At 49.2% G+C, this 17,272-nt stretch overlaps 1 protein-coding gene across 6 annotated transcripts in view; it reads right to left on the bottom strand.

Annotated features, from left to right (window-relative positions):
- The window catches only part of SAMD4A (sterile alpha motif domain containing 4A), a 244,396-nt gene that overhangs the window by 18,647 nt on the left and 208,477 nt on the right, over positions 1–17,272 (bottom strand). For all 6 annotated transcript variants that reach the window (XM_082619236.1, XM_082619240.1, XM_082619239.1 and 3 more), the window contains 4 exons: positions 13,343–13,676; positions 11,020–11,105; positions 5,704–5,822; positions 1,186–1,387 (listed from right to left, as the gene is read on the bottom strand). In XM_082619236.1, coding sequence (XP_082475362.1) covers positions 1,186–1,387; positions 5,704–5,822; positions 11,020–11,105; positions 13,343–13,676 — 741 coding nt within the window. The remainder of the gene's footprint in view (positions 1–1,185; positions 1,388–5,703; positions 5,823–11,019; positions 11,106–13,342; positions 13,677–17,272) is intronic.

The raw sequence follows: 17,272 nt of genomic DNA, 5'->3' as shown, positions 1-17,272 counted from the left end.
AGGGGCTTTCGATTCCGTTCAATACCCCCTTCCCCCCGGCGAAACGTCCTCAGCCCCAGCCTCCTCTCTAAGCCTCAGCTTAATCTGGACACCAATCTCCCTTGCTAGCTCCAAAACTCTTTTTATCCCTTCTGTTGCCTTTGCTTTTCCTATCACTTTTCTAGGAAATGGGGGGAGTTCTATAAATGTCTGCAACGAAGAGCACAAACTATTTCAGGGCTCTCATTTGATTTTCTCTGCGAGATTCTTACAATTTACTACAAAGCAAGGAGGAGAAAAAAGAACCTCTCAGCTGGCAAAGAGCTGGCACAACTCAGCTTGTGTGTTTATTATTACGCGGGTGTCCTAGCAGTGATTTCCTCTTGGACCCATCTGGGGGCTTCCCACAATGGTCAGAGAGTGGGACTTTTTCCTACCCTGTGCTGCTTCCCTGGGGGGAGTGAATCCTGCCTGTCTTGCCAGGAACTGTTTCCTGTTTTTAAATCAAGCTCTCATCCCTTAGTTTCTCGTGACAACCCAGAACCTCAGACTCACTTGGTGTCCCTCTAACCCCAGCCCCGACCTGCAGAGTCCCCACAAAGCAGGGGCTACACAGGTGGGAGGTGCTGGGTGGGAGGGTGGGAGTACTGGGACGAGGACCCAGGGGACAGAGGTTGTGGCTCTATATCCCACGGCGAGAATCTCTGGGCAGCCTGGCCTTGACTGCCTGAGAATGTTTCAATTCTCCCTCTGACAGCCTTTCTCAGGCTCCTTCCTGTGGGTTCTCCACCACAGCTGGGACCATGACAAAGGAGCTATTTGCCTCAGATAAAAAGGCTAAGAAAGCCCTTAGATGCTCTGGAAGCCAAATTTGGAAGGCAGTGGTATCTGCTGGGGCAGGTCAAGGATCAAGGCAAAGAAGAAACAGGTCTTGCATTTCTTCCTAAAGGCCCCCCGTGTGCAGGGCCCCCAAGGTTAAGGCGGTCATGGGGCAGCCTAAACAAATCCCCACGAACCCAGTTGCTGCTGTGGCCTCGCTTTGTCTTCCCGAGAAACAGTGCAAACGACCTCTGAGCCACAGGGACAACTGTCCTCAGTCTAGCCCCCCTGGGCCTCTCCTCTCGCCTTGGGGTTGCCTGGGGGGACGTCCGGAGCCTCAGGCCCTGAGCTGGGCCTGCCCACCCTCCTCCCCGGGGCCGAGCAGACCTGTCTTCCTTGTTTCATGATGGTGGGGTTGGCTGCGGTGTTGCGCTGGGTGGAGCTGACGAATCCGCTGGTGCCCAGGAGGCCAAGGCGGGCGGAAGGGACGTTCCGGGAGGGGATCTGGTACTGGCGTGGGTTCCGTCTGCCCATGCCGCCGCCCACAGAGCCAGCCGTCGGGAGGGAGTTGGACTGCCCGAAGCCGCGGCTGTGAGAGCCAAGAGGAAAGAACAGGGGCCGTCAGTCACCCTCAGCCCTTCCCAACCCCCGGGCTGCCAGCAGGATGCCTCCTTGGGGTCTGCTCACATGTTGACCATTATGAGGTCTACGGGGGTCAGGGTTCTATGACTAAATGACAGCTAACATCTGAGAGCTAACATCACGTGCACCGCCCTGGGACTTTGATGTTGATTCTTCAATCCTCACGACAATCCTATGAAGTAGGCACTCTACCTCCATTTACAGCTGGAGAAGTAAAACAGAGAGCTTAATCATTTCTCAAAGGTCACACAGCCATTGGGGGGCAGTGCAGGAATACGAGCCCAGAAGGTTAACCCGTGTGCTCTACAGCCTTCTTCCACCGTGTCACGGGCCTTGAGCACTCGCGTTCCCGTCAAGAGGCCACACAGTAAGAAAGCGGCAGAGCCAGGATCTGTGCCCCTTCCTTCAGACCACAGTCCGGTTCTGATGTCTGTCTGTCCAGCAGACTTGGAAGGAGTGGCCTCTGAGCCCCACTAGGACGTAAGCTCCATGAGAAAAAGGATGGTGTCTGTCCTTATCAATCCTGCAGGTCCCTCCTGCCTGGATCAGCTCCTGGCAGTAAATGCAGGTGGAGTGAACGAATGAGTGAGTCTCTGGCATTATAATCACCTCTCCAAATGGGAGAGCTGACCCCATGTCTAGGGCTCTGACTCCAGGTGAAGAGGAGGGATATGAGAAGGAAGATGATGATGTTTGCAATCACTCTGGACCTAGGATACCGACTGTTCCCCACTCCTCAGGCCCTCCCCACAGAAAGACCCAGAGGTCACAGGCTTCGCCTGGGTCCACGCAGGGAGGTGGCCACAGACCCGTGGCATCATGCTCGGACACCTTGCTCCCACTGGTCTGGTGAGCTCAGTGCTGAAGAACTCGTCCTCTCCAGCAGGCCTCAAGTTCTGGGAGGGTGCACAGCAGCCAGCAGGGTTTCAGGAACCAGCACATTCTTTCCAAGAAGAGTCAGCTTTAGTCATTCACCGATGTTTCAGTCAAAATGCTTTACCTCCGATGGCCACAAGATGGAATAGACTTGCTTTCCCAGCCACACAGGGGAGGTTTGTACCAAGCCTGTGTGGAGACTCCAGGAGACAGGGCTGACGTAGTTTAACCAGATGATGGGGAGGGGAGGTGCTGCAAAACAGTTATTTCCTGAGGGAGAAAGGGGTGTTTGTGTGTGTGTGCGTGTGTGTGTGTGTGCGCGCGCGTGCGCGCGCGTGTGTGTGGTGGGGTGGAGCATCTAAGTCATCAGCACAGTTGATCTCAGAAAGTGTCTCTTCCTTCGAATTCCTAAATTTCCTGGGGGTAGGGGGGGAGCAGGGAAGAGAATGCCACGGTGAGCTGGTAGCAACTGATTTCTGGGCTATGTTTTTCCACTTCTAGGCTTTTGTGACCCAAAAGAATGGTTCTCGATTCCAGTCAGAGGCTCATGTACACATGGTGAGAAGGACACTCACGGGTTCTAGGGCTCTTGGTTTATCTCATTCTTTCTCCCATTCTCCCCCTTTCTTCCTTCTTTTACTAAGGTTTAAAATGTTTGGTTTGAAAGAAGAAATTCGGGCCCAGAGGAGTCGAAGTAATCTCAAGGGATGGACTAGACCCCTCTGGAGTATGGACAACATGTGACAGGTGGACACAAGGATCAGGGGGCTGTTTTTTTTGGGGGGAGTTTGTTTTATGAAAACTAGTCCTTTGGTTTTTGGAGTCAGAATTTTGGCCACCTGGTATGATGATTTAGTATTCTCCGAAGATTTTTCCTTATTTAGTGCAGACAGCTTTTTTGCTCATCTTCCTTTTTGGTTGGATTTTTTAAAAGTTATTTCATATGCAAAACAGAGCAGTCAGCGAGTGATGCTAAAATGATTTGTGCTTCCAGGCAGGCAAGACTATATTCTTAAGCAATATAATGTAGGCAGAGGATTCTGTAATGGGACATTTAGTCACGGGAGAAACGCGGACTCCTAAAGTTAGCATTCACAGAGCTGGTAGAGCCCAGAACAATTTGGGGATAGGCCGGATGGAGGGGAGAATTTGGTTAGGCCGTCGAATGACGGTGGATCTCACCATGGTGTCCTAAACTTGGTTATTACAAAGTCAGGCTTATTGAGGGTTGCCACTGCTGGTAACAAGAGTGAAAGCTTAAGTCACTTAAGATCACGAGGCTTAATGAAATAATCATTCTTTCTAGGGAGAGAACAAAGTGACAAACGTGAGTTTTCGTTTCTCATTCTCTAGCTCTGCCCATCTGTGTCTTTCTGGGCTTTCCTGAATCTAACCAACTGAGTTCATTTCCTTGAAATGCATGAAAAGACTGACAAAATAACATTAATAAGAACCAATTAATTTGGGATTTGTGGTAATTCAAGGAGGGCCTGGGCTGCAGTTACCTTTGTATTATGGGAAAAACAGGTCTTCAAAGCAAATTAATAGCATGAAAAGATCCCAGAGGTAATATTTATGAGAATGAGTTATTTTCTGGAGCTTCAGCAACTTCCAGTTGAACATCCATAATTGATGACTGAATTCATTCTGATCTAATCAATAAAAGGAGGACCAATCTGGCAAACCTTGGGTTAGCCCAATTCAAGCATCAGTTAATAACACTGTAGAGGAGTCAAGGTTAAGGGGAACAGTGATGTGGACCAAGGACAGAGCAGGGCAGACAGAAGCAGCGGATGGCACTTTGTGGGGGGGAAGAGCAAAGAGCTTGAAAGCTCTGTTTTCATCTTCAACTTCTGAATTCCTTCCTCCTCTTGGAACTTGTCTCCCAAGCGCCTGGTGTTGCAAGAGGGGTCCGGATCTTCCTCCTCTTTCTTGGGGGTTTTGCTCACCTTACGAGAAGAGGGAGAGCCTGGGAAGGGGGCAGCCCCAGGGAAGAAGGCTAAGGAGCAGGCCTCGCCTTTCATCTGGGCCCCCAGGAATCCTCAGGGTGCACAGGTGGTCCAGCCCAACCCTCCAGGGAGGCTTGGGGCCAAGGAGCTGGCAATAGAGTATTGTTTTGTCTGACTGTCTTTTCTGCACATCATCCGGGGACCAGGAGAGCTGCCCGGCAACCGCAGTGGTTAAGAGCACTGACTCTGGAGCTGACGCTGGCCCGCCTGGTCCAAATCCCGGATGCCATTGCCTCCCAACTCTTCTGTAAATTGGGGTTGATAATAGCACCTCTACCTCATATGGCTGTTGCAAGGATTAAATGTATTACTCTTCTTAAGTGCTTGGATACCCACTTGGCACAAAGTACATGCTAAATGTTTGTTTAATAAATAGCTGTGCTATATATGCTGGAATATGATAACACTTCAATTTTTACATTAATCTTCAGTGAAGACTTTTCACAAATTCCAACTGGCCTTATCTCCCTGAAGTAATTTATAAAACAGTGATGTTTCAAGGCACACTTATGCAAATAAATGCCCAACATTTTAACACAGACAGAGCTTCCACATATGCACTGAGAAATGAACTCAGAACTTGCTAGGTGCAAGCGAAAAAAATGAGTATTTAATCTGCTCATGTTGAAAAAAGTAAAATAGAATGTTGATTTTTCAGCATATCTGCATCATCGGCATTCCCTTGTCTCCCCCAAACTCCCTGTCATTGTTCAAGGCTTCACTGTACCCCTCCCCATGATTCCTCCCCCAGATTGTCACTGTAATTCACCTTTAATATGCAATTAGATTCCTCAATTTAAAACCAGATTAAGGTAATGGATTCTAAAGTACAACGAGGCTTATTTTTAACTGCATCCAAGAGGCTGAAGTACTATGAAAAATCAAGAATGGTACGGCTCCACTCTTAGATTGCAGCTCAGACCAAAATAGACTAGCACTGGGCTCTTCACCCTGCCACCAACTATAATTAGCTTGTCTGCAGCCAGAAGGGAGAAAAAATTACACTACCACTTAAGGTGCGGAGAGAACAACCCGTTTGTGTCCTTTCAGAGCCCCCTGTTGTGGATAAACCACCAGGTGTTTTGTGGGCATTCATTAAATCATACCCACTCCCCACTCGATGCCCATCCAGACTAATACTGTCATTTTGACCATGTAAACTGAGTTGCCACAGATCACATTCAGCTCTTCCTCTGGGAATTCTTTCCCTCTACAGCTTTTTCCCAACCCCACCTGTTTAAGGAATGCGATCTGGACTTGTCATAGGGCGCCCAGATAAACAAGGAATGATGCCCTGTGTAGTCCTGCCCCTGGAACCTAAGCAGACAGTGAGGTACTGGAACCACCATGCAGTACAAAGACTGAAATCCCAACATACTTTCTTTGCTGTCGATATCCTGATATGTCTAGAAGGGTTTTCCGAGGGAAAGACCGAAAGAGCTTCTGCACCTGCTGTTTCCATGACAACAATCGTTTTTTCTGTGTCTCTGTAAATGCCTGCAAAACAAACAGGACTTTTTAATGGGTGACGCAGCCTGGCATTAGAGGGAGAAACACGCGATTAATCGGGGAAACATCGGAGTCCTGCAGCTGCCTTTTCTTCACCTTGTTTCCAACCTGCTCCAAACAGCAGTCAGTTTTATTTGGGCACTGCCTGTACTGAAAATTCAAGTTATTTGACATTGGAGGTGCCTGGTAAGGTACATGCATTAAGCTTTCTTTTTTTTTTTTTTTGTGGTACGTGGGCCTCCGTGTCCCCTGCATCGGCAGGCGGACTCTCAACCACTGCGCCACCAGGGAAGCCCCACATTAAGCTTTTGACAACCTCGATTTTGGTTGCATTTCTGGCAGATCCATACCCACTTTCCACCTTCCCCTGACTCCACTCTGGACTCTGAATGAATTGCAGAATTGATTGTTGACTACTAGGGCTTTTACAGGCATTTTCATAATCCATGGAAATGCTAAACCACTCCAAAAAATCAATCTGCTTGACGGTGTGTGTTCACCCTGGAGTGGTCTGTGGGGCTTCAGAAAAGGGAATGTACTCTCGGCGTGTCTGGCCTCTGCTGAGAAATCTCCAGTTAAAGGGCCCCATGCTCTACACAACCCCAGTGCACCATTCCTCACCTAAATTTTGTCTAAGGTTTAGGAAAATGGGTAGATCTGATGCCTTCTCAAGTCTTTTCTAGTAAAATTGGTGTTTGGGGTTGCTTTACCTACTACTGCTCCATACGTAATGCACTCTCACCTATATCATGTGTCTTTGTGTGTACAGTCTATGTACTCAAGCGAAGCCCAGGGAAGGACTTCACAGGGGCTATGAGACCCCAAGGCGGGGACTCTCAAATTCATGATATATTAGGATCCCCCCAGGATACTGTTAAAATGCAGATTTCTGAACCTCCTCTCCCCACCAGAGCCTGATTTCATAGATATGGAGAGGAGTCTAGGGGGTTTGTGTTTGCAGCAAGTGCCCTGGGAATTCTGCTGCAGATAGGCCATGGCCATGTAGTATTCTCGATGGTGAGGACCACACATGCAATATAGGAAACCCCTGTCAAGTGCCTAGAACTGTGGTCCACGCACTGTCATAAATCCACCGGATCTGACTGATTAGCAATAACAGTGATGGAGATACCATACCCAAGTAGTTCTGTCAATAAAGCATGAAATACTTTAAGCAGAAATAAATGAATACTTAGAGTAACAGACTATATGTCTGTTTCCCATAAAGGAAACAGATTCCTTAAACAGACAGAAAAAAATGACAGCTTTATTTTCTTCCAATGACATTTCATCTTTAAGGACCTGAACCCAGGAGAGTTATGTGAACAAAAGCAAGAAGACGTTAGTCATATTGTGGAAAAGCTACTGACGACTTACAAACCCCTTCCTCCTGGCTGACCTTAGCCAGACGCCACTGAGCACAGTCATCAAGAAGGACTTCCCCAGCAGGCACTCAGTGCCCCGTTAGAGAAAAATGTGCTGACATGCCTTAAGGTGCATGGTGGAGGGTCTCACGGCTAAAAGGTGAGGATGTGGTTCTCCTCTGTGGTCCCTCTCACTTGCTGGTGATGCTCAGTGAGTGTCCAGCTATATAGGAATAGCTCCAAAAACTGCAAAAGTCAAGCATTTCTGCTAGACTAATAAAGGGATGGGTAGATTCTGCTTCTGACCAGCTTATTCAGTGAGGACACAAGATGCAGGTGCGCTGGTCAAGATGACTTGGGGAGGAGAGGAGAGTCCAGCCCAGTGGGTCAGTGGAAGCCTCTGGATGCAAATGGGCAGGGCTTGAATCCCTGCACATGTTTTTTTTTTTTTTTTTGCGGCACGCGGGCCTCTCACTGTTGTGGCCTCTCCCATTGCAGAGCACAGGCTCTGGAGGCGCAGACTCAGCGGCCATGGCTCACGGGCCCAGCCACTCCATGTGGGATCTTCCCGGACCGGGGCACGAACCCACGTCCCCTACATTGGCAGGCGGACTCTCAACCACGGCGCCACCAGGGAAGCCCCCCCTGCACATCTTTATGCAAGTTACTCTACCTGAGATTCAGCTCCTTTTAAAACCTCAGGTTAATAATACGTCATCAAAGGGATCTTATAAGGATTAAATGAAATTCACACACGAAGGGCACTTAGAATACTCAGAACATGCCTGGCTCTTCGTCATGGTTCACTGTGTGCTGCCCACAGACACTTGACTAGGTTTTTCGGTTGCATGGACCAGCCCTTTGGTGGCGGCATATGAATGTCCATCACATTCATAAGGTTTGGTATTTAACCACGGCCTTAAACTCCAACCAATGACTTCGAGGTCTCAAAACTACAACATTGAGCTGGTCTGGAGCCCACCTGAGTTTCCAAGTGACAAAGGAGTATATGGCTCACTTTACAGATGTGCATTCAAAGTGCTTCCAGGGACACTGGTTCATATGTGACATCTCCCATGGTGGCAAAGAGTACCCAAGAAGATGGAAATGTTTATGCCCCCTCAGAGAGGTCAGCTCATCCACTCAGCCGCGGGGCAACAGGCTCACATAGTTGGGGCTGCGGAAGGGAACGGGCCCCTTAGGAGTGCTGAGTGTGTGGCTGTTCCTCTCAGTCCTGGGAGCTGCAGCTGGGAGGCTTGGAGAGGAGCTAGACCATGGCTGGTAATGAGTGATTTCTGAGAGCTGTGTGTGTCTGCAAATAGCACTCAGTTGTGGGAGCTCTGCTATCGGCTGGGATGCCAGCGCCTCACCTCAGCCCGCGCCAGGCAGCTCTGGGTTGCGCTGGCAGCAGCTTCCTCGGGGGCTGGAGGGGAAGGAAGACTCCACACTCCAGAATGCCCAGACACAGCCGGTCAGCCACTTCTGAGTTCTCTGTCCCTGTCAGGCCCTGACCCATATGTCTGTCTGGATGAAGATGTGTCCTACAGCTCTTGTGGCTGGATTACAAGGGTCATAAAGGGGGCAAGAGCTCGTCTTCCCAGAACCTTCTCAAGACGGCAAGGAGGCGAGAAGCCTGGGCTTATAATCCAGGAGACGAAGCGACTGGTCTCAGAAATAAGATTCAGAACTTTCCTGTCCTTTTACTCCTCTAGGGAGTTGGCTCCTTTGTCCCTGGGGAGGAAGGAAGGTGTCTCTGCAGTCAACACCCTCCCATCCACTGGCTAAAGAACAGCAAGACCGGGCTGTGAAAGGGAGCCCTGTGTCTCGGAGCCCCGGCGAGTCTTCAGCCCGGATGGAGGCTGTGCCTCGACAGGGCCTTGCAGGGAGGGTGGGTTCTGCATGCACAGAATAACCCGAGGCTGTGCAAAATTATTCAAACGTGTTTCCTCTACTCAAACTCAAATCATAAAAAGCCTCACACACCATTTTCCCTCCCGAAGCAGAGAGCAGGCCCCTCCATCCTGACACGAATGCAGGCAAGCAGACAGGGCACAAGCTCCTTTCTGCCCGTGACTCCCGTCAATGACGCACCCCCTCCACTGCAGTCAGGGGAGATGAGCCCACACGGGGCCACCCTGGCACCTGTCACTTGGAGCTCCAGGAAGGAAAAGGGGAGAGACACAGAAAGGAGAGCCAGGATGCCCAGGGAGGGCATGCATGACGGCAGGAAAGGGAGAAGCACCAGGCCACAGCGTCGGGGCTGGCGTGGACCAATTAGGAAGCTACTGCACCATCCAGCGGAGGCAGCTGGAGGACTCGTTACTTTGTCTCCTGGGCTCAGTAGACTGGAGGCGAGGTGGGAGGGAACTTGTCCTCCAGTACCTTCAAGGCTCAGTGCTGAGCGTGGGTGTGGAAGAGGAAGCAGGGTTCCGGTTTGCTTTTCCAGAAATGTAAATGCTCCCCTGATCAGACCCCGCTGAAGCCTACTCCAAGCATCCTCCGCCCCTCCAAGCGCTGCTCCCTCTGCCTGACTGCTCTCTTCCGCTTCCTCACGGACCAAGACTTTCCCACTAAGATTCTGCTCGCCTTTCAGGTCTAGCTTGGATGGAGTGTCTCTGGGCTCTGGGTAGGTACCCGCCACACCTCCTGGGCTCCAGTTCCTCGGAGGTGGCCTTATTGTCATATATGTGGTGACCTGTTTTCCTTTTGTCTCACCCACTCCCCTCCCACAGGAAGCTCCCTAGCCAGGGGCAGGACCTAGGTGCTTAATAAGTATCTACAGAATGAATGAGCTCTAAAATCCATCCCCTATTCTTGTCTTCTCTCCTTCCTATTGTTTTTTTGCTGGCCCAAATGAGAGCAGTGTCAGGATTGGACATTGAAAAGGGTGAGTGGGAGTTTGGGTGGAGGTTATCTAGAGATTGTCACACTGAGTGAAGTAAGTCAGAGAGAGAAAGACAAATATCGTATGTTATCACTTATATGTGGAATCTAAAAAAAATTGTACAGATGAACTTATTTATAAAACAGAAACAGAGTCACAGATGTAAAAAAAAAACAAAACTTACGGTTACCAAGGGGGAAAGTGGGGTTGGGGGGAGGGATAAATTGGGAGATATTGGGACTGACATAGACACACTACTCTATATAAAATAGATGACTAATAAGGACCTGCTGCATAGCACAGGGAACTCTACGCAATACTCTGTAATGACCTCTATGGGAAAAGAATCTAAAAAAGAGTGGATATATGTATATGTATAGCTGATTCACTTTGCTGTACACCTGAAACTAACACGACATTGTAAATCAACTATACCCTGATAAAAATTTAAAAAAATAAAAACAATTCTTATAAGAATCACAAGTCAAAATACAGCAGAATAACCACCAAACCACATACAACATACACACGGACACACATTATTTCTTCTGAACGCTCTCCTTTTCTCCCCGCCCTCCTCCAATTTTCCTGAGCTCAAAGGGAAAATGTTTCCACACCCCCGGGGCTAGGTGGCAGGACTGTGGTCGGCCACCCCAGGCTTGGTCCCTCGGGCAGGCTTCTGGAGCCAGACATTTCTCTCAGGCATTTGCCCCCAAGTCAGAGCTCAGTCCAGGTGAATCTTTGGACCCCAGAGTAATACACAAGCTGCGTTTAGGTTTGAAGCCACCACAGCCAAGTTCTGCCAAGCTATTATTAATGACCACCCCCCCACTCAAACACAAGGTGTTGGAGACCCAAATGATCACACCACAGAAATTCTGAGAACCACTTTTAAGCAATGAGAAAAAGCAATTTCGTGAAACCTGTCACTACTCACCTCATGGATTAGACACTTGTCTATGAGCTGTAAATAGGAACTTATATTCTCCTCGTCGGGTCTGGAGACCAAGAGCTGTGTGCACACTGGGAATTAAGAAAAAAAAAAAAAGGAAGGTGAATTAGAGAAATGTACACCCATCCTGACCTCTGAGATCTGCCTCTGATTTCCTTTCAGGACCAAAATTTTGAGAGGTATGTGTGACAGTGGCTTTATGTCACGTTCACAAAAAAGGCCAAGAGGCTCCTCATTCCACTGAAGTCAAAGGCTTGGTCACCACAGGGGCCCTTGCCTCCAGAAGCCCCTTTGGTTAATTCCACGCATACCATTCTATATTAAGCCTTCTGCAACCCTGCCCACTCTGGGAGAGGAAGAATGCAGCAGCATCGGAGCCCTGTCTTTGAAAGAAGTTCCTTTTGAGAGGGACTTCAAAGGCATTAAAGACCATCAGCCCTTATCAGAGAGCAAGAGCCATAATTTTATGAATGAGCTGCACATCTCATTTGGAGGAGTGAGGCTGGCACGTCTTTTAGGATGTCAGGTGTGTGGGCATGCACATGAGCAGGGAGCCTGCTACTCAATCACAGGAGGGTGATTTTCTCAAAGCGACACCCACATTGATACATGCACACCTACACACTTCAGGAAGTTCTCGTAGAGACAGAGCAGAGCCAGTCTGCAGGTGGAGGATACAACCCCCCGGACAGGTCATGGCCACGCTAGTGTAGCCCATTCTATTCTCATCCTAGAGGTCCTGATGCTCTGATTTTGATGGGAACGTTTAGAAGGCGAGGTGGAGATGGTTGGACAAAGACGTCAGTGAGAAGTAAAAATGCCTCGCCATGGAGCTTGAAACCGGGCATCAGGATTCCTTTCTCTCCCTAATCCTGCATAATGAATCTGTCATAGAATCCCATTTATACCATTTCACATAGATTTTCAGTATAGCATTGTTGGTAATAACAAAACATGGAAACCATCTCAGTGTCCATTGTGGCCCTGTTAAATTATGGTTTATGAACACAGGGGAATAGTACGCATCCTTTAAAAAAGAATGAGGTGGTGCTTTTGTATTGCTAGAAATACTGAAAGCATATAATGTAAAAAAAAACAAGCTGCAGAGAAACATGTAAGCAAGACCTGTGTGTGTGTAAAAAGGATGCTCATGTGCTTGTATATGATTATAATGTTTCTGAAGGGATATTCTGCACCGTTTAGAGTGATTACCTCTGAGGACGAAGATGGCAGGGCCTGGGGTGGAGGTGGGCATATTTTTCACCTTTCACTATTTTGTTTAGCTTTGATTTTTTATGTAGAGCATGAATTAATTTTATAATTTATTTGAAAGTAGTTAAATTTTAAAAAGACACCATGTCAGAGGACTGCGAGTCCCCTGAGGGCAGAGCCCACATGGTCTTGTCACAGGGAACGGGGGTAACGTACCACACTCTCAGATAACCATGCCCACCTGTACCTCCACCCACGGGGCCATCTGCTCTAATCCACACAGCGAAGAGCCCACTTGGGGGTGGGGGAGAGTGAGAAGGTGGCGGGACCCACCCTGACCAGGAAGCTACTGGCATTTCAGCTCCAAGGGATGCTACAAACCACCTCCTCTGAGCCAGATTTCTACAGATTTCAGTCTTTTTAAGGACGTGTACTACACGGAGTATCTCACTGCACCTGTAAGATTCAGCTGTCCTTTTCGTTAGAACCCAGTTTTAAATGGTCTGAAATATTGCACAGTGGAAGAGAAAAAACTTGTTTCCCCTTCCCAAAGGAAAAGTACCGGTATTCACTACATTTTAAAAATAATCGAGATTTTTTGAGAAATACCCCATCAAGCACAAATTATTCTAGTGTCAGACAGGGTCAAGGATATGTGCATAAGGGCTGGGCACAGGGCAGTCACAGGCAGAAGGGGCGCTCTTACCCAAAGGACCATGTGGGAATTCTATGCTGCCTTACAGACACACACAGCGTGGATGTGGTACCTTCTGTGGCCCGTGGGAAGGCTGCCTTCAGCCTGAGCGTCCAAAGGCCCAATGAGTGCTCCGCTAGCAGGGCCCAGCAGGCCCTGGTCTGAGGAAGCGGGAGAGAAGGGAGCCAGGGGGAAGGAAGACGCCTTTGGGGATCAGAGAGCTTGGAATTCAGATCCAAATACCTTAACCTCTCCGGGCCGCACTTTCCTCGTCTGTAAAATGGGCTAATGACATGTACTCTGGTAGTTCGCCTAGCACCCTGGGGAAGGTCCTCAGGAACTGGGAGCTCTGGTCAGTGGTGTCGAGAAGAGGAAAGGGGAGGCGGGAGAATCGGGTCCTACCTTTCCCCATGACACGTGTGAACTGCCCAGGGAGATCCCCCTCTGGCAGGGGGGTGACAGCCAGCTCCCCGTCACAGCTGCTCAGCTGGTGCGGTTGGAGCCCGCCACTGGCCCCAGCCGAGGCAGTGGCCGTGGCTCCCGCGGCCGCGGCGCTGTCTTTGCAGTCGGGGCTCTGGCTCTCCGGGCCCATCAGCGAAGGAGGGTGTGAGGCCTGGGACTCCCGGCGGCGAGCCTCGGGGGTGGCGCTCGGGGAGCTGTAGGCTTTGATGGGAGTCAGGATCATTTGGTGCAGCTCCTGGAGGGGGATGCGCAGGTTGCCCCCCTCGATGATGTCCTGGATGGTCAGAAGGGGAAGACCTCCATGAGGGTCAGGAACTGGGTGACCCTCCTCCATGCCGCCCCGCCTCTTCCCCGAGCTGTTCCCACGCAGGGCTCAGGGCTGCTGACCCCTTCATTAGAATGTTCTTTGGAAGAGCAACCATTTAAAACTGAACCATTCTATTGTTAGCCCAGGTAGAAAACTTGGAAAATACATACAGGTATAGCGAGGAAAATATGATCACTTTAAAATCCCACTATCTAGTGATGATCACTAAAATGATTTTGGTACATTTCCTTCCCTGGCTTCCTCAATGCCTTTCTTTAAAATGCATTTATTTAGTTTACATTCACACACTTTAGAAGCTGTATAACAAAGTTATACAGGGTCACATGGTGGCTTCCTGACCTGCGTGTGATTTGTTTTAGATGAAGGAACACGCTAATTCACACCTTCATTCAGCGCATGATACAGGCAACACAGGCAGTGGTTAAAAGCACAGACTCTAGGACAGATGCCTGCGTTTGAATTCTGACACTGCTGGGTGACCTTGGGTAAATGACTTAACCTCTTTGTACCTCAGTTTCCCTGTGGATAAAATGAAGGTTACAGTAGGACCTGCCTCATCAGGTGGTTGTGATGATGTTAATATTTGTAAAGCTGCAGGTTTCAGTGTTATGTGCTTCTTTGTTAAATCTATAAGTATGTTTTGGGTGCTCTGACCTGCTGTGCACTGGGCTAGGCATGGGGATACGGCGGGAAGGCCAGTAGGGTTCCCTCAGGGAGTTAACATCCTGCCATGAGATGAACATTCGTCACGCTAGAGACTAAGGCACACGGCATGGCTGCTGGGAGGGGAAGCTCTGTGACGGGGTGACATTGGAGCAGGAACCCAGTTGAGCCTGAGCTGCAGGTTCCCGGGAAAGAGCGCTCCAGGCAGAGGGCATAGGCACTGAGGTGGGAGCCTGGAGTGTGTGAGGAACAGCAAGGAAGCTGGGGTAGAACGGGGTGGGGGAGGGGAGGGGGTGGAAAATGAGGTCCAAGAGCCAAGGGGGCCTGAGTGTAGGAGTCAGCAGTCCGGGGCAGGGACGCAAGAATTTCTTCTACATGAGATGAGAGCTGTATATACTATACAGGCAGACCTTGGACATATTCCGGGTTTGGTTCCCAACTACCTCAATAAACCAGTTATCTCAATAAAACAAGTCACACAAATTTTTTTTGTTTTCTCTTGTATATAAACGTTATGTTTACACTACACTATAGTCTATTAAATATTCGATAGCATTATGTCTAAAAAAGACAACATACATACCTTAATTAAAAAATACTTATTGGGGCTTCCCTGGTGGCACAGTGGTTAGGAATCTGCCTGCCAATGCAGGGGACGGGTTCGAGCCCTGGTCCGGGAAGATCCCACATGCCGTGGAGCAACTAAGCCCGTGCGCCACAACTACGGAGCCTGCGCTCTAGAGCCCACAAGCCACAACTACTGAGCCCGCGCACCTAGAGCCCGTGCTCCGCAGCAAGAGAAGCCACCGCAATAAGAAGCCCGCGCACCGCAACGAAGAGTAGCCCCTGCTCACCACAACTAGAGAAAGCCCGTGCACAGCAATGAAGACCCAACACAGCCAAAAAATAAATAAATAAAATAGAAATCTTTTTTTAAAAAAAAGACTTCATTGCTAAATAATGCTAGCCATGACCAGAGTCTTTAACGAGTCATAATTTTTTTTGCAATAGTAACATCAAAGATCACCGATCACAGATCACCATAACAAATATAATAATAATGAAAAAGTTTGAAATATTGTGAGAATTACCAAAATGTGACATAGAGACATGAAGTAATAAGCAAATGCTGTTGGGAAAATGTCCCCAAAAGCCTTGTTCAACTCAGAGCTGCCACAAACCTTCAATTTGTTAAAAAGAAAAAAGAAAAAGGCAGTATGTGTGAAGTGCAACAAAGTGAGGTATGCCTGTAATGTATATAATTGTCTGTAATACATACATGACTTTATATAATAAAATTAGATCCTCCTATACATAGAGTTTTATATCCTGGGCATTATTTATTAGAAAAAGGAATGAAAGTTGATTCTGATAGACATCTATCTGTTTGCCAGACGCTCACAGAGGCGCAGAACAGGCTCAGATGCTTGGGGCTGGAGGTCAGGGGTTGGGGGGTCTTCCCTGGTGTGGTGGGTGGACCTGCCTTGCCACAGTGCTGCCCAATGCTTACGCAGGAGACCTCGGCCCGGGACCCGGGAAGGACCGTGACTATCAGGGCCCTGATTACTAATGAAGTATTTCATCTTCTGAGAGCCCAGAATAGCAAGGATCCTCTCTTACCAAGAAAAATTGCTTGATGATATCAAGGAACACAAGCTCATGGAACGTGATCATTTCTACACCCAGACTGCCCATCAATCAGTTAGAAAGAGGAAATCTGAGGGCGCAGCCTTGGGCAGGCATGTTTCAGTTCTGGGCAGCAAAACACCGACAGCCTGCCCCGTCGCTGGCGGGAACCTGCTTTGTTCGTGGGTTGGAAGCAGAGCCTGAACTGTGCCTCAGCCTAGTTGGCACCCAGGGATTCGGAGGGAAGTGAAATGTTAAGTAGCCACCAGAACTGTCTCAAACCTGGCCAGGGCCACTATCCGGCCTATTTCAGGGGAGAGAATCCCATTTTCCTTTTAAAGAGGCAGACTTCTGAGAGTCTACCCTCTTCCTTCTAAACCTGGCAGAGAGGGCTGTGTGTGGTGAGACCAGCCTGCAGCCTGTGTCTGCCAGCCTGATGCGTGAGTCAGGACGCTCCTGGTCATTCCCAGTTTTCCCACTGCCCGGGCTGGACCAGCCCTTTCCCAGAGTCTGATGCCGTCACGTGACTGGTTCCTTCATTTTGGACCTGGTGATCTATCAGGGCATGACACAGGGAGGCAAGCTAGCTGACCTATGCCAGGAGAGCCCCTGCAGCCTTTTCTGACCAAACTGTGTGCCAACTGGGTGACCCCTGCCTCGAGGTCCTCCAGTTTCTGCCAGCTGCCCAGCCAGCACCTGGGTGTGGAAGGTCAGCCCTGACTGAGGAGGGGAAGGGAGAGGAGAGAGAAGGGATGAGGCTTCCCCATGAAAGCAGGCTGGGCAGGCGGAGCTGGCAGGCCCCTCTGGGTGACCACATGTACCCCTGCTGTGCCATCCCACGTGGCAGCTACCACTGAGGGAAGCTAATGCACACTTGTGATACTCTGTCAACTGCCACTGAAACCTTGTCTGCTCTCGTCACATGGCATGAAGGCTTCTGTAGTTACTCAGTGATGGGGAAGGAGACCTGGGTTATGCTAAGAGCTGAACTGCTTTAAACAGGGAGCATATTCTTGTCCCAAGTTCAGATCTTATTCTACTGGGGACAACTACACCAAGAAGGAAACCATAAACATAATGAATAACATTGGACACTTTCTGAAAATATCACAACCAGGAATCATGCTTTGTTTGACTTCTGTTTTGACTTCAAAGCCACTGTCTCAAAGACAACACCTGGCTTGTGACCAGATGGCAATACTCCTGCTTATGCCAGCCTCCGCGGGGTGGCACTATGACCATCCGGTTACGTT

The sequence above is a fragment of the Mesoplodon mirus genome (genome assembly GCF_964341445.2).
Source record: "Mesoplodon mirus genome assembly, chromosome: 4".
NCBI classification, from domain to species: domain Eukaryota; kingdom Metazoa; phylum Chordata; class Mammalia; order Artiodactyla; family Ziphiidae; genus Mesoplodon; species Mesoplodon mirus.
Note: the sequence above shows the minus strand (reverse complement) of the source record. Positions and strands in the feature narration are given on the sequence as shown.